Below are 22,755 nucleotides of genomic sequence, written 5' to 3' on the forward strand. Positions count from 1 at the left end.
CTGAGGTTGGCCTTGAGCAACTTAGTTATATCCAGCTGGCCTTCACCTTTCTTAAAGCATAGCTTTGACCATGCTATTCCTCTGCTCAAACTATTTACTCCCAGTCATAGAAAATTTGAAGTCACCCTCACCTTGAACCTCTGGGTTTGCGCAACATCCTCAAATCCACATCATGAACTGAATGTTTTGGCCAAGCTTACCAAGATTGCCTTCTCTCCACCGGTGTCGATCCTTTTCTCAAGGAGCTTCAGGTCTGACCTAGGCTCCTTCTAGTTACATCGTTGACCACCTGTCACAATCTTACCTGAAAGGATGCTATTCCCTGCTCCTTGAAGGGATGTTTCATCTAGCACTGACTCCTTGCCTCCTCCGAGGCCCCTCCCTTACCCTTCATCCAAATAATGCAAGTGTCTTATTTCCCCTGAATGATGCAATATACACTTTGGCTGCTTGAAGTAGAACCCTTTTGCATCCAGGGACCAAGACTGGGCTGGCCCAGCGTGGACATCCAGTCACTGCTGTCAGCTGACGCTGTGGCCACCATCTGCCAATGGGAGCACAACTCCAAGAGGTTCAAAGATCCCTCGTGAGAGCCGGGCATGCTGGCGCACACTTGTAACCCCAGTGCTTGGGAGGCTGGGACAGGAGGATCGCAGGTTCGTGGCCAGCCTTGGCTACTTAGTGAAGCCCTCTGCAACTTAGTGAGACCCTGTTTCAAAATAAAGAATAAAAAATAGGAGTGTAGCTTGGAGGTAGAATGTCCCTGGGTTCAGTCCCCAGTTCCACCGAGGAAAAAAAAAAAAAAAAGCCCTTATGAAACAGATTCTCCCAGCTTTGCTGAGATAACATTTGTATTCCATACACTTCACCCACTGAAGCGCTACACTTCAATAGCTTCCAGTATATTCACAGTCGAGCAGCCATTGCAACAATCTATTTTAGGACATTCTGCCACTCCAGAAACAAACTAACCCATTAGCAGGCACTCCCTCATTTCCCCTCAACTTCCCAGTCCTGGGAAATCACTAATCTGCTTTCTGTCTTGATAAATCTGACTGGGACATTTTATATTAAGGGAATCATACAGCACATGGCCCTTTGTGTCTGGCATCTTTGACTTAGCAGAATGTCTTCTAAGTTCATCCATATTATAGTTTGTATCGATATATCTTTTTTATTGACAACTAACATTCCACATTCTATCCATCCATTCTTCCATTGTCAGACAGTGGGGCATTTTGACCTTCTGATGGCTATAAATAATGCTGCTGTGAACACTCGCATACAAGATTTTGTGTGGATATATATGATTGCTTTTCCTGGGCACAGACCCGAGAGTGGAACTGCTCAGGCATATGGTAACCCTGTGTTTGACATTCTGAAGACCTGCCACACTATTTTCCAAAGTGACTGTGCTATTTTCCACCAGCTATATGTGGTGGTTCAGATTTCTCCATATCTTTGCCAATTTTTATCTTCCTTTTTATTATGAACATTCCAGTGGATATGAACTAGCATATTAGGCATTGTGGCTTTGATTTGCATTCCCACAGAAGTTGATGGTGCTGAGCACCTTTGTAGGTGCATGTTAACTATTGGTATATCTACTTTGGAGAAATGTCTATTCAATTGTTTTGCCCATTTTAAAAATTGGTTCATTGGCCCTTTTAGGATGCCTGGATATTTAATTATCTTCACTATGCTTTAGGCTTTCTGTATTTTCTAAATTTTCTATAATGACCATGAATTATTTTGATAAGAATAATGCATAAGCAATAATATATATATATATTGCTCTAATTAAATTTATGAATGACATAAAACTGGAAAGGGGGTCAGCGTGTCTTTTGACAAAAATCATGACGTATTCTTGGAGGACTGGAGCAATGTGTTGAATATAAAAGTGATAAATGTAAACTTCCTAGCTGGGCACAGTGATGCACGCTTGTAATCCCAGTACTTGGGAGGCTGAGACAGGAGGATTGCAGGTTCAAAGTTAGCCTTGGAAACTTAGTGAAACTCTCAAAATAAAGAATAAAAAATAGGGCTCGGGGTGGGGTGGGGGGAGTGTAGCTTGGAGGTAGAATGCCCCTAGGTTCAGTCCCCAGTACAAAAATAAAATAAAATAAACGTCCTTATTTCAGCTCAAAACTTCTGTCAGGTTGTTTGGTGAAGTAGTCTCTGTCTGCATGTTTGGGAAGTGGCCTTAGACCCCAGGACCACGTGCAGCCTTCAATGCCTGAGTTTCAGTTTAGGGGGGGGGCTTTCTTGAGAAAGATTCATGAAATAACAACTGGAAGTTCCCAGCGTCCCCCAAACTGAGTGGGACCCACAGTGTGATGTGACTACTAAAGAGAGGCGATGTGGCTGGAGGGGACAGTGTGATGTGACGACTAAACAGAGGCGATGTGGCTGGAGGTGACAGTCAGGCAGAGCATCTCACAGAGGGAGGACTATTCCTGCTGTTTTGAACTGCTCAGGCCATATTTGGAATTTGTGTGTTTTGGGTTTTGTTCCTTCTCCCCATCGTATCTGTCTAATCCAGACAGGACAAATGTTAGTGGAAGAAATAACAGGAAGACTTCTTCTAATGTCAAGATTTATAAGGTATGGTTCAGAGTATTGATGCTGGGGCCAGGCCGCTCCTACTTGAACTCAACTCTGCATTCATTAGCTGGGTGACTTTGAACAACATCTCTGTGCTTTCGGTGTCTCATTTTTAAACTGGGGCTAGTGGATACACTCGTTGAGTAGTTATGAGGATTACATTAACTGATAGATTTTAAATGCTTAAAAACCACTTTGTAGCTGGGCGTGGTGGCACATGCCTGTAATTCCAGTACGTGGGAGACTGAGTCAGGAGGATTGCAGGTTTGAAGCCACCGTTGGCAATTTAGTGAGGCTCTCAGCAACCAGCGAGATCTTGTTTCCAAATACATAAAATCGGCTGAGGGTGTAGCTTGGAGGTAGAATGTCTGCAAATATCTTGTAAGTGTTTTCAGTTATTATTATAATACAGGCCAATGGGAGGGACTGTTCTAGAGTGTTTCACAAGCAGAGACGAGATGGTCTCAAGGTTCCCCTCTGGACCTGGAGATTTCAGTGTTGGAGAGACAAGCAACTGGGCTTAGCTGGCTTTACTCACAGAATTACTTATGTTCAAAAATATTTCCTGAGCAGCTACTGTGTGCCAGACGCTATGCTCCTCTGGAGATGGTGGAATGGATCAGGACATTTCAGCTTTCAGGACAAGATAATCTAGTAAGGACAGCAGGGAGACATCGCCTCCGGTGTGTGAAGTGCCACACCAGAGTCAGGATCGCGGATGCGGAGTGGGAAGGCCTGCCCTTGCTGGTCTGTGAGTGACAGGTGATGAGGATTCTGGCTGCCAGAGCGGATAGTTCTTTTCCCTTGGCCCTTTCCTTGGTCGACTCACTTGGAGCCTTCCCCTCGTTACTGCTTTTGAGAAGTCAATCCTTGCTTGTCTTTGTGTATTCTAAATCTCTCTGCAAACACATTTTGTGGGTCAAAGTTCCACTGCGATGTTTTTGCCTCAATCCCTCTATCTTTTGGCTCAAAGAGTTTGAGATCTCCATTTCTCCAGAAGGAAGGTGTGCTTGGTCCATCACAGCAAAAAGCCACTGCGTTTCCTGGGTTGCTAAATCCCCACGGACTAAACAACAGCATGAGTCGAATTTCTGTCGCTGCTTCCTTGGCCTAGAAAGACCGCCCTTTGCTGACTTCCTTCTCACAGATGTTTCTCTATTGTGCATGGATGTCGACGATGTTCAAAGGGACCACATTAAGGACTAAAGCCCCAGGAGAAATTAAAAGTGAAAAAGAAAGCCGAACTCGTGTACCATTGACTAGATAATGAAGACAAACGTGTACACATCCTGTGATCGCAGGCGTAGGAAACCTGCCAAGTTTCTCCTACATAACCTTTCCTGGCTGTCATTCTTCCCTGCCTTTTAGGTTTTCGCGAGGGCTTTCCGTTCTTTCTGTCCTTTGTTCTATACCCTTCTTTGAGCCAGGATCACAGCTGGTCCGGGGAATGTGAGCACAAAGCAGGAAGATGGATGCAATCACAGATTCCCCCCCAGACTGTGAATGGGGAGAGGTAGGGGCACATCTCCTGGCTTATTTTTCATGCCTCTTTTCCTTTTGTGTCCTCACCAAAATGACTCATGCCATTAGGCTCTGGGCAGGCCCGACAGCCTCTCGCCCCATGGGATGTGCGGATCCGGGCATGCAGTCGCCCTTTCTCTAAAGAGGGAGTCTCGTTACCTTGGTTCAGGAGTCAGCTAACAAGTCAGACTCAGTGACAGGAGACTCGACAACAAAGGTCTCTACTCTGAAGGAGAGGGAGTTGCCAGGAAAGAAGACCAACAGGTTACCAGGAGTTACAAAACCCCGGGGTGTGCCGCACCTGAGCCGTGGGCTGCGTCCTTCTGTCTTCAGGAGAGAAGGCTTTGTTGGAAGAGAGTTCTGAGCACGGATTACTCTCAAAAGGTTACCTCGGAGGAGGACTGTGGTTTTGTCTACGAGGACTATCCCACCACCTCAGAGACCCGGAGCCCTGCGGCCTATAGAGGCGGTCCAAGGCGCCAGGCCTCAAGGTTTCTTGCTCTCCGGTTACCTGGGGAGAGGGGAAGGGGACCTTTACAAAACCCAGTTTAGCATATTTCACTTTGATGAAATTCAATTAATTTTTTTCTTTTGTTGCGTGTGCTTTTGGTGTCATGCAATTTGAGACTTTTTCTACCTGAACAGGGAGGAAGAGGGATCTGAGGGGGAAGGAAACGAGGCAGGCTTGAGATTTTTTAAATCTTCATTTCAACCAGCTGATCTCAACACATCTGACTTACATAAGGTTCTGCAGCTTTATACATATACACCTATACAGAAGTAATATATTTGGCCAACAAATTAAAACGATTGGATTATACTTCTCAAATTCTTATCACTGGAAAACCTCATTGTGTCAGACGGGCCTTTTAAAAACAAACTAGCTTTAAATGATTATGCAGTGACTAGAACATATTATTTTCTGGGATTAATTTTTATGTAATAAGGACATTTTGGGATAGTACGCAGTGTTTCTTTGTTCCACTTGTTACACTTTGGGGATCTCATTATTCCTCTTCTTATTCTTTGACACCCAGGATTGAACCCAAGGGCATTCTAAGTCTGAGCTCTGCTCCCAGCTTTTTTTTTTTTTTTTACATTTGAAACAGGGTCTAAGTTGCTGAGTTCAAGGTCTCACTTTGTTGCTGAGGCTGGCCTCAAACCAGCGATCCTTCTGTCTCAGCCTCTCAAGTATTGGGATTATGAGCATACACCACAAAGCCGAAGGGATATCTATACTTGACCCCATTCCAAGACTACTTTTGACCTGGTAGCAGCTCATCCACACAGAAGAAAAATTCTGTAGAAAAGACAGCCAACCTCCTCTATAACAGCTTTGGTATGAGGTACTGCATTCGTTGAGTTCACACAACAAATGAAAGTCTGAACCCAGGTCTTCTCATTTTGGATCTAAGGCCCTGTTTTCTAGGCCAAGTTGTCTGACATCATTTTTTGGGGGGGTACTGGAGATGGAACCCAGGGGCATTCTACCTTCAAGCTCCACCCCCAGCCCTATTTTCTTCTGTGTGTGTGTGTGTGTGTGTGTGTGTGTGTGTGTGTGTGTGGTACTGGGGTTCCTGGAAGCCCTTCTACCTCCGGGCTACACTCCCAGACCTATTTTATACTTTTTTTTTTTTAAATTTGGAAACAGGGTCTCTTAAGCCAGCAAGGCTGGCTTCGAACCAGCGCGATCCTCCTGTCTCCACCTCCCAAGCGCGGGGATTACAAGCGTGCGCCACCACGCCCGGCTTTTTAATTCTTTATTCTTTTCTTTTCTTTCTTTCTTTCTGTGGTACTGGGGGTGAAACCCAGTGGCTTTCTACCTCTGAGCTATACTCCTAGACCTAGTTTATATTTTATGTGGAAACAGGGTCTCACTAAGTTGCTGAGAGCCTAAATAGCAGAGGCTGGCTTCGAACCTGTGTGATCCTCCTGTCTCAGCCTCCCAAGCGCTGGGATTACAAGCGTGCACCACCACACCGGCTAAAATTTGACCAGTCACCCACTGGTCTCTATGACTGGCACCACTGCTCCTAAGTGCCATCACTGAAGAAGCTTCCCGGGTCCCAGGCATAGTGCTGCCAATTAATTTGCCCCACCACCCCGGAAGCAGTTCCATAATCATCATTTACCCCTGAAGAAACTGAATTTTGATTTAAAAACTTGCCCAGATTGTGTCAGTGATAGGATTTCCATCTTTTTGGGTTTGAGTCCTAAGCCCACATTCTTTTTTTATTTTTATTTTATTTGTGGTACTAGGGGTGTAACCCAGGGGCTCTTCTACCTCGGGGCTACACTCCCAGTCCTATTTTATTCTTTATTTGGAAACAGGGTCTCACTGAGTTGCTGAGAGCCTCACTCAGTAGCTGAGGCTGGCTTCGAACCTGTGCGATCCTCCTGTCTCAGCCTCCCAAGTGCTGGGATTACAAGCGTGCGCCGCCACGCCTGGCTCCTTAAACCCATATTCTAAACCATCAAACGAAACTCTTTATTTTAGAGATAATGAGATGTCCTGAAATTACGGCCCCAGCACGGATTAGCCTCCAGGTTACAAACCCGTGGGTGAGGGCTTAGTCCCAGCTTCTGCGCACGCGCACGCGCAGGCCCCGCCCCTGCTCCCCCCCCCCCGCTCGTCCCTCACTGCGCAGGCGCACTCTCTCCCCCAGCCGGTTCGCGGAGCCGTGGGCGGGTTTCGGTCTCAGTGCGCGTGCGCGGGCGGGGCCCCGCCGTCTTCCCCGCTGGTCGGTGATGGCTGCCGCCGAGGCTGCTTCGCGGGAGCCGGCGGCCTCGGAGCTGCCGGCTGAGCTGCCCGCCGCGGTGCGGGCGAGCATAGAGCGGAAGCGGCAGCGGGCGCTGATGCTGCGCCAGGCCCGGCTGGCGGCCCGGCCCTACCCCGCGGCGGCGGCGGCGGCTCCCGGAGGTTCGGGCCCTGGCGGCTTCTACCCCTTCCTGCCACCCCCTGTTCCCGGCTCCCCGGTCCCCGGTCGGGCTCGCTCTGCTCACGTCTGCGCGAGGATCCCCGGGTCCAGGTGCCCCGGCGGGGAAGCCAGGCCTCCCGCCGCCCAGACCCGGGCTTCTCTCCCCGGGAGGCGGCCCCGCTTCGGGCTCCTCCGCCGGCCGGTGCCAGCCGGCGCCCATCAGCTGCTGCGGCCCGGCCTTCGCCTTTCTGTCCTCTGGCAGCGGCCCCGGGCGGTCCTGGTTAGCCTGCATCGCTCCATTTCCCACCTAACCAACACTGGCTGTCTTTTCCGCGGACATACAGGACAGAATACAGGCGCGGGCCACAGCCTTCACGGGCTCACAGCAACAGCCTCAGCGCTCCGCACTTCTCACATTATCCAGTTGAAATTTTTCACAGCTCTCCTGAAGATGGAAGAGGGCAGGGTTTGGTGTCAGTGTTTTACTGACGTGGTAATTGCGACCAGAAAAGAAAAGGGATTTACTCAGGTGTGAGTTCATAGGCCAATCAGGACCAAAACCTGGGTCATTTGCCCACCAGTTACCTGTGCTCTCCTTTCTCACCTGTAGGAAGAAAGACTTGCTCCTGTGGTTTCATCTGGCCCCTTTCTAAGGGGAACTCTTGGGGGACCATCTGCCACACTTTTATCTGCTAATCACATTTCTATCTGTCGGGATTGCTCTTGGAAGAAATTCATCTCAATTATTTCTACAGATTTTTTTTAGAATCTGTTTTCTCTTTTCCATCCCTTCTTCTGCCTTATATCATGTTTTTTTTAAAAAAATTGATGCAGTAGCCTAGTTTTTTTTTAGTTTTTTTTTTTTTTTGCCATCTCTAACCCACACATCTTTTTTCCCATTTAAAACCTTTCCAAAAAAATTTTTTTTTGCCCCAGGATAAGCCCTAAGCTCTTTAACATATTCTGGCTCCTTTATATTCCTCTAAACTTCTTCCTTTTTCTCTTCACTCTATCATTAATCCAGTTACTTACTTTTCTGGCACACACACAGTTTTGCACTGTGTCTTATGCCTGGAATCTTTAGCTTTTGTGATTTTCTTTTCTTTCTTTTTTTTTTTTTTCTGGTGGTACTGGGGATTGAACCCAGAGTCATTCTACTTCAGAACCCCCTCCCCCTGCCAGCCCTGTTTTTTATTCTTTATTTTGAAACAGGGTCTCAGTAATTGTGGAGGCCCTCATTAAGTAGCTGACGCTGGCAGAGAACTTGTGATCCTCCTGTCTCAGCCTCCCAAGCACTGAAATTACAAGCATGCGCCACTATGCCTGGCTTAGCTTATGTGATTTATCACTGTATTTGGAGCTTCTTGAAAGCAGATACTCAGCCTTGTGTTTTGTTCTCTTTGCCTGCAGCCCCTAACTCAAGCGTGATACTAATTGAAGCACCGATCTTTCTTGACTGGTTGTACTGTGGGGCTACCTTTGCCCTCCAGTGTCTTCTTTGCTGTATGCCCTCTTTCCCCAGAAAAGTGGTCTTTGCAGCAACTAGTTATTAAAAATAACCTTTATGTTTTACATAAAGCAAACAATTGCTTTTATAGTTGCTACATAATTTGCTCCGTTGCTTCTGACCAGAAACTTAACTTTTTGACTGTACCAAGCAGAGAATCTGCTTGTAATTAAAACAAGTTTAGAGTTTTCAAAGCCATTTGAAAATCTTGATATTTGTATAATGCTTTATAATGTGTGAAGTGCTTTTCATTATCTTCCTGGAGCATAATGCAGACCTGGAGAGTGAGGTATATCCACAGTCGTTCTCATTCTCCATATAGGCACTTAGATATTGGTAAATAAATAAATACCAAAGCGTTCGCCTCCAGTCTGCTGATAATGTCTAACACCAAGCAGTTCTTCTCCAGCTGGCAAGTGTAGAGAAGGTAGAGTTGCAATTCCAAGGAGATCAAATCACAAAGGAAACCGGGAAGTAATACAGGGTGCGGTGAGGTTGGCTTTCAGTGTTGAGTAGATCTAACTGGTGAGTGCTTGGCCCTTTGGGGAGCAAATGAGTCTGAGTCCTGTCTTAATACCTCGCCCCTCATCCGCTCATCATGCAGTTATAGGACGGGGTTTGCACTTGAGAGGACTTAGACATTAAGAATGTTAACTCTTGGCTTGGTACATGTTTTGCAGTTTCCCCACTTCAGTTTGTTTGCTATCCTGGGAGGCTGAGACAGTAGGGTTGCAGGTTTGAGGGCAATGTGGGCTAACTTAGCAAAACCCTTAGCTCAGAGGTAGACCTGGGTTCAGTGTGTTCCCCCCCCCCCATGCAGAAAGAAAAGAAGAAAAAAGAAATGTGTTTATGTGTTTGCTGTTATGAGTCACTTCCTGCTTCTCTTACTTGTAAACCCTCACGGCACTTCATAAATAGACATTTCCCCAGTTAAGCTTATCCTGTTTATTCATTGTTAGTACTGATTAAATTAGTATTCTTAAAGTGATTTTGACAGTGGCTAGTATACAAAGCTAACATTTTATAAATATGCTTATTATTGCTGTTATTTTGGGTCCAGGCTGTCAAAGGTGCTGTCCATTTGTCTTCCTTAGTCTCCAGTGCAGGCCTGAGACAGCTGTCCTTAGAAAGGCCAGAGTGAAGGTTGGGAACTTGGATGTGGGCATGTTCTCACTCTTCCCTAACTGGTGGTTTACTATGGCCAAATTATTTGTACAAACAGTGTGGTATACGCTGTGCACCTGCTTAGACCTCTAGGAGCCTGGGATTTTCTGTGCTAGGAATCTTTCCATCTGGTTGTTAATTTGTATCCTTTAAAATATCCTTTGTGATAAATAGGTAAATGTGAGTAGAGTATTATGCAGTCTGTGAGTTTCTATAGCAGAGTAATTTAGCCCCAGGAAGGGGTTGTAGGAACCCCGATTTGGGGACAGCCTTGGGGACTGAGCCCTCAACCTGTAGGAACTGACTCCAGGTAGCTGATGTTAGAGTTGAGTTAAATTATAGGACACTCAGCTGGTGTCCCAGAATTCTGCCATCACTGGAGAATTGACGGGTGTGTGGGGAAACCCTGACGTGCCTGGTGTCAGAAGTGTTGGGTTGAGTGGTGTTTGTCCTATTCCTCAGAGTAGCTCAACCTCAGACGTGCCTGGGAGCTCAGAGAGGCCTGAGTTCTTGTTTGGATTTGTTGTATCCATATGAGTGATCTAGACTTTATTTAGAGAAGCTTCATCTCCTCCTCTATTAAGCAAAAGAGTTCTGTTAGATGTTTCCCAAAGTTCCATCTGAGTCTCTAGGTCAATTTTTACATCGCTGGTAAAGGTTCATTTGCACTGGGTAATTCATATCCATGATTCCATAAAGGTGCCTAGATTTGTACTACATGGTATGGAACAGAGGGGGTACAAAATAGAATAAAAACTGGTTTTAAATTAAATTTCTAATCATGAAAAACAAGGTAGAATAAATATGAAAACTATGAAGATTTCTTAGGCAGTTACCCAAGAACCGAACTGAGTTGTAGCAGTGAGTTCAACCCGCTGTGTTTCAGGGTGCTAAGATTTTTATCTTTGCAGTAATTTCATTTCAATATACAAACTGGTTTTCATTTTCCTTGTGTGCTATGACGAGCGCCACGTAAGACTGAGAAGAGCTTATTTATTCTGTGGAGCTAAGAGTGGTGTTAGGGTCTTGGGGAGGAACAAGGCAGCAGCAGACGCTGGGCCCTGCTTGGGCATGCTGGAGCCTGGCTCAGGACCCTGCGCACAGCTTCCCCCTTGGTTCGCACTGCACCTGTGGCCTTCCTGTTCACTCGTTACACTGTTCATGATATCAAAATAATATATCCCGGGACATTCATCCATTATCTATCCATCCAGTGGATATCATCAGGCTTACACTTTGTTAGGATAACAATAGACGCTCCATCTAAAATGCTATCATGTGAGAATTGCTATTTACAGTAGAAATGGGCTTATTATAATCTGATTTTTTCATTTAATGAAGGGAGAATTTGAGGCTAGACAAGGGTAGTGACTTAATGCAAGAGAACACCTATTAAATTTGACTTAAAATCGAGGCATAGTGCATTAATATGTGAAATGCATAGATATGGCTATGCTCACGTAAACACCACAGTAAAGATATAGACACTTCGGAACCTTAGGAGTTCCCGTCGCTCCCTCCTAGACAATGTATGTTCCCTGCCTTCCAAAGTAACTGTTGTTCTGACCAGTTGGTTAGTATTTTCTATTTTTTGCTTAATGTAAATGGAATCAGTGTCTGCCTTCTTTTGCTCCACAGGGTATCTGAAAGATTCATCCGCTTTGATTCATATATTGTTCATTTATATGTTGTACACTATTTTATACCACAGTTTTTCTTTGAATGGATATTTGGGTGGTTTGCAGTTTGGGGCATAATGAATCCCGAGAGCCTTCTTGTCTTGTCTTTTGGTGGACATGTATACTCCTGCTATTGTGTGTATGAGGAGTGGAATTGCTAGGGTAGTAGTGGGGTGTAGATTCAATGTTGGTAGATACTGCCAAACAGTGCTTATAATCAGCTTCCAGTCTCACTAGCAGTGGCACCAGTTTGACAGTTCTGGTAGTTTCACATCCTCACTGTTCTCACTGTTTGGTATTACCAGTCTTTTTCATTTTAGACATTTTGTGGGAGTATAGTGATATTTATGGTTTTAATTTGTATTTTCTCAGTGGAGAATGATAACAAGATCCTTTTCTTTCAGATCTTGTTTGTGAAGTGTCTATTTGGGTCTTTCACCTATTTTTTCAAGTTAGGTTGTCATTTACTGATTTATGTTTCATTATATATTCTGGATCTGAGTCCTTTATCAGGTAGACATCTTGCAGATATCTTCTCTCAGTTGTGCCCTGTCAGTCTATCATGTTATTATGATGTGTAGAAGCAGTACGGGGATGGAACCCAGGGGCGTTGTACCTCCGAGTTCCACCCCAAGCCCTATTTTTTTTTTAGTATTTTTATTTCTTTAAACAAAGTCTGAGTTGCGAAGGGCCCCGCTTAGCTCGAGGCTGTCCACAAACCGTGAGCCTCTGGTCTCTACCTCCTGAATGTTGGGATTACAAGAGTGCGGCACCATACCGGGTAGAAGCTAGTTTTAATCAAATCCAGTCTGGCAAAATTTGTTTCTTACAGTTAGTACTTCTTGTGTCTGTTTACAAAGCTTTTAGCTACCTCAGGTTTGTGAAGTTATTCTCCTGTGTATTTTTCTACGGGATTTGTTTCACCTTTCACATTTAATACTTTAATCATTTTAAAATTCTTTATGTATGTGTTATATGAGGCAGGGCCAAAGCTTATTTATTGAAAACACTATATTTTCCTGATTCTGCTATGGTGGCCATTTTGTCACATAACCCAGCACCATTTATTGAAAATATTATCTTTTTCCTAATTACCATGGAATCTTTGTCATAAATTAAATGACCATAAATCTTTGGTCTATTTCAGGACTTTCTCTTCTGTTTCACTGGGTTGTCTTTGTACCAATACCTCAGTCACTGAAAGATTAAAGTAACTCTGTGTAAGTCAGTTGTATAAATCCTCCAATTTTGTTTTGCAGGATTATCTTGGCTAGTCTAGGTTCCTTCTATTCATATTAAATGTCAGAATCAGACCATCAGCACTCCAGCCCCACTGCTGGGGCTTTGACTGGGTACAGATTTGGGAAGAATTGACATTTTTATAATAAGAATTAAAATCACACATGGTATATTTCTCCATTTACTTAGATTGTCCTTGATTACTATTACTGTTCTGTAGTTTTCAGGGTGAGGTTTTTACATCTCTTCTTAGGTTATTGTTATTTCTCAGTTCTAATTGTAGATTCTTGTGGATATTTCATATATATAACCACATCATCTGTGAATACCATTTTACTTCTTTCTTTCCAACCCTTATGACTTTTTGGTTTTCTTGCTATATTGCAGTAGCTGGGACCTTTAATACAGTGCTGCATAGAAATGGTGATATGGACATCTTGTTTGATATGTATTAAATTTAAAGAAAGCTTATGTGTATACATATGGAAACTTACAGGCTTACCAAGTCCAATTGATGATCACTTTTATTTATTTATTGTAGGCATGGCTAATGTAAAAGCAGCCCCCAAAATAATTGACACAGGAGGAGGCTTCATTTTGGAAGAGGAAGAAGAACAAAAAATTGGAAACGTAGTTCATCAACCAGGTAAAGAATAAATGTTTCAGAAAATAAGTTTCTAGATTGGTTATTTTGAGTAACATGCATAGTTCTTTCTACAACAATGTTAAATAACACCACTGTTACTTTGGTCAGTGAACAAATGAAGTTTATTAGAGTGATATTTAGCAGTTTTACTGGTAGATTTTAAAAAATGTCAAATAAACACCCATACATAAGGCAATGGTTCTTTAACGTGTGGTTTATGTGTGTAAGGGTTGATGGTCTCTGTTGTCATATAATAGGCAAGGTCAAGCAATATACTGATGGAGAGAATAAATACTCAGAACTGTCTTGATTAAATGGGCCACAGTGGTTTGCTTGAAGTCCCAGCTGCTCAGGAGACAGAGGTAGGAGGATTTCTTGAGCCCAGGAGTTTAAGACCAGCCTGGGTAAAATAGTGAGACATCATCACCAAAAGAAAAAAAGAAAACTATCATAATAGGGTGAAATGAAGGGTGAGAACATAAGAAGATTTAGGACATTTTAAAATTTACAAAGTAGACTTATGGAGCAGAAAATTGGGAGAACTGGCATAAAAAGGACATAACTTTATTACCTAAGGTCAATGTTTTGGTAAATTAATTACATATACACATGTCCACAGGGTGAAGATACTTTCAGACACTAAAAAAATATAAAAACGTTTATTTGATCAGAAGTTTGATAGCCAAGAGTATAATGTAATAGCTTAAAAAAAAAAAACCTAGTCCAGTCTTAAGCTACAGCAACAAAAGAATGTGTCCATCAAGGATGGTGGGAATCCTAGTCTGTAGATCTGTAAAATGTTAGAGTTGTTATTTTAAGCCTCAATCTGTGGCAATTTGTTATAGTGGTAGTTTAACACATACAAATATTGTGCCAGAGTTGGAATTTAGAAATACTTGAATTGGTAGGTTTCCCCCCTCTCATATTACTTTTTCACTTTACTTTTTAAAAAGATAAATATAAGATTATTTCATGAAGGTTTGTCCCTTACTTAAATGTATTTGTGTCAGGCATAAAATACATCATGATGAAATAATAGAAGAAAACATACTGTTCTAGTCACAGTAAAGGAAATTTAAAGTAATCCATCTTCCTTTCTTTAGGACCTGTTATGGAATTTGATTATTCAATATGTGAAGAATGTGGGAAAGAATTTATGGATTCTTATCTTATGAATCACTTTGATTTGGCAACTTGTGATAGCTGCAGGTACTTATTTCAGACAGTACTCTTAATTGCTCAAATTTAATTTTTCTACCTGTAAAGCCTCCTGTCCATAGTGCAATTTGCTCAAACTTTTTTTTTTTTTCCCCGGTACTGAGGATGGAACCCAGGGACATTCTACCTCCTCACTACACCTGCAGCCAGACCTATTTTTTATTCTTTGATACAGGGTCTGAGTTGCAAAGGGCCTAAATATTAGCTGAGGCTGTCCGTGAACCGTGATCCTCCTGTCTCAGCTTTCCGAATGCCTGGGATTACAAGCGTGTGCCACCACACCCAGCTCTGCTCAAACCTTTAAAAATGGTTTCCAGTCCCATTTAGAATGCTGTGGTTGTCGCCGCTGTCCATGAGGCTGCTGCGTATCTCAGATTCTGCTCCCACCACTCCTCCCCATCACTTACTTAAGTGTCTGCTAACACGGGCCTCTTTCTGTGAACTCCTGCCCTCCTGGTTCCTCTGCTCAGATGTCTCATCTCTGGCCTCTGAATACCTTCCTGGAAATTTTTACTGTTGTCATAAACAATTTCAACCTGTCGTTTTATTTACTTACTTATTCATTCATTAATATTTTGATACTAGGGATTGAACCCAGGAACATTCTGCCTCTGAGCTATACTCCCAGCCCTTATTCATTTTTTTTGGTGGTGGTGGGAATGGAACCCAGGGCCCTTATACCTCCGGACTACATTCCCAGACCTATTTTATATTTTATCTTAAACCAGCTGAGGCTGGCTTTGAACCTGTGCGATCCTCCTGTCTCAGCCTCCCAAGCGTGGGGATTACAAGTGTGCGTCACCACGCCTGGCTTCTTATTCATTTTTTTATCCTGAAACAGGGTCTAAGTTGCTGAGGCTGGCCTCAAAACTTATGATCTTGTCCCAGCTTCCCAAGTACTGGGGTTACAGGTGTGTGCTACCATGCCTGGCCCCATTATTTTATTTTATACTGACTGTCTTCCCCTAACTAGAATATAAGTCTCATTAAAATACGGCATTATTGCTAGGCATGGTGGCGCACGCTTGTAATTCCAGCATTCAGGAGGCTGAGACAGGAGGATCCATCTGGGTTTGCGGCCAGCCTCAGAGACTTAGTGAGGCCCTTTGCAACTCAGTGAAACCCTGTTTCAAAATAAAGAATAAAAAATAGGGCTGGGGCCGGGCGTGGTAGGCAGAGACAGGAGGATCACGTAGGTTCGAAGCCAGCCGTGCGCGCTGGCTTAGGAGACCCTGTTTCCAAATAAAAATGTAAAAATAGGTCTGGGAGTGTAGCCCAGAGGTAGAAGGGCTTCCAGGAACCCCAGTAACCCCCCCCCCCCACCACCACACACACACAAATAGGGCTGGGAGTGTAGCTTGTACTTAGAATGCCCCTGGGTTCCATCCCCAGTACCTTGGGGGGGGAAAAAAAAAGGAATTATTTTAGTTCTCATTAAAAAAAAAAAAGGGCAGCATTCTTGTGCCTTGAACGATACTTTGTATGTAAATGGAGAGGAAATGAGTAAGTAGAGCTGTGTAATTGACTGTCTCCATTTTTCCCTTGGTTTTGAGAACATATAGAGCCAACTAGAAATTCAGCTGTGTTGAGGGGATTGAATCTTACACACACACACACACACACACACACACACACTCGTATTTCTTGCCCATCATTTTAAATTTGTATCTTCTTTCTCACTGAGTCTTTGTTTTCATTCATATTTTCCATACTCTTAAAAAATCATTTCAAATCTTTTCTGGAATAAGGAGTTTAAAGAAACTCCACCCAGCTCAATTTTTTCTTTATTTTGAAAGAGGGTCTCACTGAGTTGCAAAGGTCCTAAGTAGTAGTGGAGGCTGTCCACAAACCTCGATCCTCCTGTCTCAGCCTCCCGAATGCTGGATTACAAGTGTGCGCCACCACGCCCAGCTTCTGCTAGAATTCTTACTGATTTGAACATGAGAGTTTCAGGCAGGAAGAAAGTGTTTTATGTCTCTTCTGGTGTGTGTGCTCTTTGGTTGCTGGCTATTTGAGAATTTAATGTACTTAATCTGTTTTCAGAGATGCTGATGATAAACACAAGCTTATTACCAAAACAGAAGCAAAACAAGAATACCTTCTGAAAGACTGTGATTTAGAAAAGAGAGAACCTGCTCTTAAATTTATTGTGAAGAAGAATCCTCATCATTCACAATGGGGTGATATGAAACTCTACTTAAAATTGCAGGTCTCTAATAAGTTGCATTTGTGAGTCTTGCCTCTGGTTTAGGTGAAGCTTTCTCAATAATCTAAACTTAGTTCCACTTTGCTCAGTGAAAAGGTCTTTTCCCTTCCTTGTTTGTATGCATCAGTCACTCGATGACATCGGATGAGTGTTCTCATTTTGCTTTTTGTGGCACTTTGGAACAAATATGTTGCTCGTGGGTCGTGTTATGTAACTCTATAACTAAAACCACTTAGAACAGGAGTCAAACTTCATCCCCTTATCCTATGACCCCCCCCAATAAAAAATTGTAAAAAATGAAAATTTTTGTAATTTCACAAATGTGTATAATCCGTATCTGGGAAATACCATTTGGAATTCTGTCAAGTGTCCACATACCTCAGAGCAGACCTTCACAGACCTTGCTGCCAGCAGGCTGCAGGCATGCTGGACAGCGACTGTGTGGCTGGGCTGCCGGCGCGCAGGCCGGCTCCTGAGTCACAAGTGGCCTCCTCTGTCTACTCCACGGTGGCTTGAATAGCATAATCCTTGTTGTGCCATCATATCAAAATACTCAGCGGCATTGCTTTATGGCACATTTTGAATTAGAATATACTAGGAAACCCCTATCTTTAAGCAGAATTAAAAAGCCACGGTGTGAAACAAAACATGCTACATGGTGTTAGACGACTGACAGAAGATTCAGTTTTGTACTGTTAAGAAAAAAATCCTGCTAATTCAACTGGTCCCAGGTTTTTCTCACTTTTTACTTTATACTTTCTTGTGCAAACATAAAAGGAAAATGTAAGTGCAAAAGTACTAAGATATTTCTGAACTTCTTACATTCAGAGTCAAATTCTAAGTCTCTTAGTTTTTTTTTTTTTTATGGTACTGGGGATTGACCTGGGGGAGTTCTACAACTGAGGTACATCCCCAGCTCTTTTTACTTTAAAAAGGGTCTCACTAAGTTACCATGTACTAGCCTAGAACCTGTCTCAGCCTCCCAAGAACTGGGATTACCTAAACTTTTTGTTTGTGTGCCAGTGGGGGATTGACCCCCCCAGGAGCATTCTGCCTCTGAGCGTTCATCCCCCAGTCCTATTTAGGTTATAGAGGGCCTCGCTAAGTTGCTGAGGCTGGCTGGGAAGCCTCAGTTCACCTCTCAGCCTCCCAAGTACTAGCATCACAGACATGCCTCTATCACTTTTTGACTAATCCTTATTAAAGCACAGTTAAGCACATAGGTGAGTTAAGCACATAGCATTTTCAGAGATATTAATTTGTGGAAAATGTTATGTCAGCCTTTGTGAAAAAGAAATACATCATTTTATTATGTTAAGAAATCTGCCGGGTGTGGTGGCGCACGCTTGCAATCCCCGCCCTTGGGAGGCGGAGCGTAGGTTCGATGCCAGCCTTGCTGGCATAAGAGACCCTGTTTCCAAATAAAAATATAAAATAGGTCTGAAGTGTAGCCCGGAGAAGGGTTTCCAGGAACTCCAGTACCAAAAAAAAAAAAAAAAAAAAAAGAAATCTGAGTTTGGCTCCCATAGATATTTTGGTCCCCTTAATATATGAGATGTATCCTTAGCATAATTCTCAATTGTGTAAACCATTTTCTTTAAATAGTAAAATTTATAATATAGTTTTAAAACTAGAATGAAGACTTTTTAGAAAATCATGTAGGTACAAAAGTTTGTTTTGTTTTTTAAATTCATATTCTACAGATGAGAAGTTAGTCAAGTGGATGGAAGCCAGTGTTGAGCCAGATGAGTGGTAGTAACTGGTGATTTCCTGTGGTTGGAGATTTTTGGAGATGACCTCAAATATAGGTCTGATGTGGCTAATGTGTCAACAGACTTCTTTGGTGAGCCTGTCAAGATTCGTCAAACCCAGTGACCACATGTCCTTCTGTGAATCCCTGTGATAGCAGTACAGCCAGAGGACAACTGTTCTCTTTATAATCTAGCTCGGCATATGCCTATCGAAGGTTTCTAGGTTTAGATAGATTATTATTAATATTTAAAATCTTTTCAATTTCAAATTAGTATAAATGTATACTTGAACCAGATAATTTTTCAGTACCTATGGGTTTGAGTTATAATTTGATAATATTTTTGCATCTCTGAATCACGGCTAATTTAAATATGGACTGTATTATAGATTGTGAAGAGGTCTCTTGAAGTTTGGGGCAGTCAGGAAGCATTAGAGGCAGCAAAGGAAGTGAGACAAGAAAACAGAGAAAAAATGAAACAGAAGAAGTTTGATAAAAAAGTAAAAGGTAAGTGGCTACATTTTATGTCTTGAAGGATTATTGAGGCTCTTGGTCCAGACCTCAGCACTGCATTTCTAAGGCAAGTCACATTTTCATATAGAAGTGGTTGAGGGGTGTGTGTGTGTGTGTGTGTGTGACTGCGGATAGACCTCAGGGGCATTCCACCTCTGAGCTACACCCCCAGCCCTATTTATTTAAAAAAGGGTTTGATTTATACTTGTTGAGGCTGGCTGTGAACCTGAAATCCTCCTGTCTCAGCCTTTCAAGCACTGGGACGACCAGTGTGCACCAGCAGTCCTGGCTGGTGACAGATAGCATTGTTTGAAAAGTACTCATCAAGAAACATAACTGCTGCCGGGCGTGGTGGCGTACGCTTGTAATCCCAGCATTCAGGAGGCTGAGACAGGAGGATTGCGGATCGCGGACAGTCTCAGCTACTTAGTGAGGCCTTCTGCAACTCAGTGAGACCTGGTTTCAAAATAAAGAATAAAAAATAGGGCAGCAGGTGTAACTCGGAGGTCGAATGCCCCTGGGTTCCATCCCCAGACACGCCCCCCCCCCAAAAAAAACCAAAACCAAAAAACCCATAATTGCCTAAAATGAAAAAAATAATGCCCAAGTCTTAGTCATCTAACTTAGTAGCTAGAAGAAATTTTCTGATGCCAGCTAACTTAATCACTTTTATTTATTCATTGTGGTACTGGAAATTGAACTCAGGGATATTCTACCTCAGTTACATCCCCAGCCCTATTTTTTATTTTGAAACATGGTCTAAGTTGCTAAGGGCCTAAGTTACCAAGATTGGCCTTGAACCTGCAATCCTCCTGTTTTAGCCTCCCAAGTACTAGGAAGAATTACAAGTTCTTGCCACCACACCCAGCCACTTTTATTTTACATATGACTAAGAGACTCAGAAGGGCTTCCATACTTAGTGAGACACCGTTTCAAAATTAAAAAAAAAAAATAGGGCTGAGGGTATAGTTCAGAGGTAGAATGCCCCATTTCAATACCCAGATGAGGGAGGAGGAAGGCCCCAGTTGAGGCTGTCTTTGTATCAGCAGTTTATAACTTTTCTGTTGTGGTTTTCTCCTCTAAAACTGGGGTAATAGTTGTATTTACCTCAAAGTTTTGAGGATTAAATGCATTTAAAGTGCTTATAACAGTGTCTTTGCCAGGCGTGGTGGCACATGCTTGTAATCCCCGCGCTTGGGAGGCAGAGACAGGAGGATCGTGCAGGTTCGAAAGCCAGCCGTGCTGGTTTAAGAAACCCTGTTTCCAAATTTAAAAGTATAAAAAATAGGTCTGGGAGTGTAGCCCGGAGGTAGAAGAGTTTCCAGGAACCCCAGTACCACACACACACACACACACACACACACACACACACACACACACACAAAAAAAAAAAAAATCTGACTGGTTTTAATGTGAACATAAACTACAAAAATTGTTCTTGGAAGTATTTCTAAACAGACTTCATTTCTGATATTAACATAACAGAAATGTAAGCTGGGTGTGGTGCCTATAACCCCAGTACTTTGGGAGGCTGAGACAGGATCCCAGGTTTGAGGACAGCGCCAGCAACAGCGCCAGAAACCATATTTCCAAAATAAAATAGGGCTGGAGGTATAGCTAGAATACCCCTGGGTTCAATCCTCAGAACCCACACACAAAAAAGTATGGCTATCAGTATTTAGTAATTTTGGGGGGTGTTATAAATCTCTGCAATCATGAATTATTAGGAGGTTAAAGGCAGCTACAAGTGCTGCTGGAGAGCCTTCTCAAGGCAGACAGAAGGGGCAGAACATGATTTAGTGCAAAAAGCTCCAAACACTGAAATAAGTTGGATTCACATGTCATCTCTCCTCAGCTTACCTGTCTGTAAAACAAAAAGTAAAAAAATGCTACAGTTTGTTCCTGCTCTTAATAGTCTGTGATCATCAGGTTGAGAGTTGCAGTAGTTGTCTATTAGCAAATTCCTTTCCAAAGATAATGCTGTCATTTTATAATATATATATATATATATTTTTTTTTTTTTTTCCTTTTTCCTTTTTTTTTTTTTTGTGGTACTGGGGTTCCTGGAAACCCTTCTACCTCCGGGCTACACTCCCAGACCTACTTTTAAATTTTTATTTGGAAACAGGGTCTCTTAAGCCAGCGAAGCTGGCTTTGAACCTGTGTGATCCTCCTGTCCTCGCCTCCCAAGCGCGGGGATTATAAGCGTGTGCCACCACGCCCGGCGTAAAATGAAGAATTTTTAATAGACGCAAGGTCAACCACATGAGCAATTTTTTTATGGTGAAAACTCCTCAGCATGTAGTTAGTTCCTGGCTTACATGCAAGGAAAATGACTTGCCTCTCACCAGAGCAGCTCCTATTTAGAAGATGTCCCTTTTCTTCTCAGCCACCTGCCTCTCCTGAGCCAGCACCCTGCTTCCCAGTATCACATTCCTCCACTTAGCTTGTTCTGCTACCTGTCTTATACTTTTGCTATACCTGTAATCCATATACCTGGTTCTGGATCTTATTTCCTGCTATTCCCACAGTGGCTAGATTTCATAGGCTACACAGGTGAGGCAAGAAAGCTCGCCAAGTTTGTGAAACCAACTTTGATTTAATTATAAAATTAAATGGCTTAAGTATGCACAAATATGGCTGAGTCCGATTGGATTTATTTTGGAGTTCAAATGAAGAACTTTTTCTTTCTCAGAATTGCGGCGAGCAGTAAGAAGCAGTGTATGGAAAAGAGAAACGATTGCTCATCAACATGAGTATGGACCGGAAGAAAATTTAGAAGATGACATGTACCGCAAGACTTGTACAGTGTGTGGCCATGAACTGACATATGAAAAAATGTGATCTTTTACTTCAGTGACTTTTTTTTATAGAATTTTTATATTTAAATAAAATTTAGATCATCCGTGCTCAAAATCACCACAATGTAGTTTTCATAGATAAAAACTTGTATAATACAAACAGTAATATATACAGATGTTATGCTCAACAGCAAGTTTCAGATAAGGCCCAGCTGGGCGTGTTGAAGGCAGCATGTCAGGCGTGCAGAGCCGAGTGGCAGACAGGGTCAAAAGTGGCAGGAGGAAGAGCTTCCAACAAAGGCCGAAGCTGACTGAACTGACTCAACCCAAGACACAACCGGGTAGTGGCCCACAGCTGCCCAGGGCCTGAGCCAAGTTTCAGAGGACTACTTCTGTGTCCAGGCCAGGGGAGCCAACGTGGAAGAAGTCTCAACATGGAACAGGAATAAGCAAATGGTGGAAGTCTGACCATGTTTTGTAGTCTAAGAATAGCACTATGGACCTCAGCATATAAGCATTTAGGCAGCTCTTCTCAGTGCTGGATCATAATAAAAAGTTCTTTTTGAGATTGAGTATCTGATTGTTGATCAGAGGTATTAATAAACTTGTAAGTACTGCTAAGTGCCTTACAGGTCTATAATCCTCAGAGGGAGAGAATATTTCAAGTGGAGGATAAGTTTGCCTTTGGTAAGAAGCCATCAATTTTAAAACAGACTAAGATGTCAGGTCCACGTGGTACACAGCTGTAAAATCCCTGTACTTGGGAGGCCGAGGCAGGAGGATTTCAGGTTCTAGGCCAGCTTCAGCAACTTAGACCCTCAGCAACCTAGACCCTGTTCTCAAAACTAAAAAATAAAATAGGGCTGGGGGTGTAGCTCAGGGGTAGAGTACCCTTGCATTAAATCTTCAAAAAGAAAAACAAAAGACTAAGATGAAAAATCATGAAATATCAGAGTTTAAAAAACATATTTTTAGTTTTATTTCAG

The 22,755-nt window shown here is 42.9% G+C and overlaps 1 protein-coding gene across 1 annotated transcript; it reads left to right on the plus strand.

Moving 5' to 3' along the window:
• Positions 1 to 6,876: 6,876 nt before the first annotated feature.
• Positions 6,877 to 21,812, plus strand: XPA (XPA, DNA damage recognition and repair factor; the record flags this gene model as incomplete). Its single annotated transcript, XM_080708805.1, has 6 exons — positions 6,877 to 7,048; positions 13,177 to 13,281; positions 14,385 to 14,490; positions 16,543 to 16,708; positions 18,845 to 18,962; positions 21,664 to 21,812. 6 exons carry the CDS (start codon positions 6,877 to 6,879, stop codon positions 21,810 to 21,812), a joined length of 816 nt encoding a protein of 271 aa, XP_080564931.1.
• Between the last annotated feature and the right edge of the window lie 943 nt (positions 21,813 to 22,755).

This window comes from Muscardinus avellanarius (assembly GCF_963383645.1).
Source record: "Muscardinus avellanarius genome assembly, chromosome: 13".
Taxonomy (NCBI): Eukaryota; Metazoa; Chordata; class Mammalia; order Rodentia; family Gliridae; genus Muscardinus; species Muscardinus avellanarius.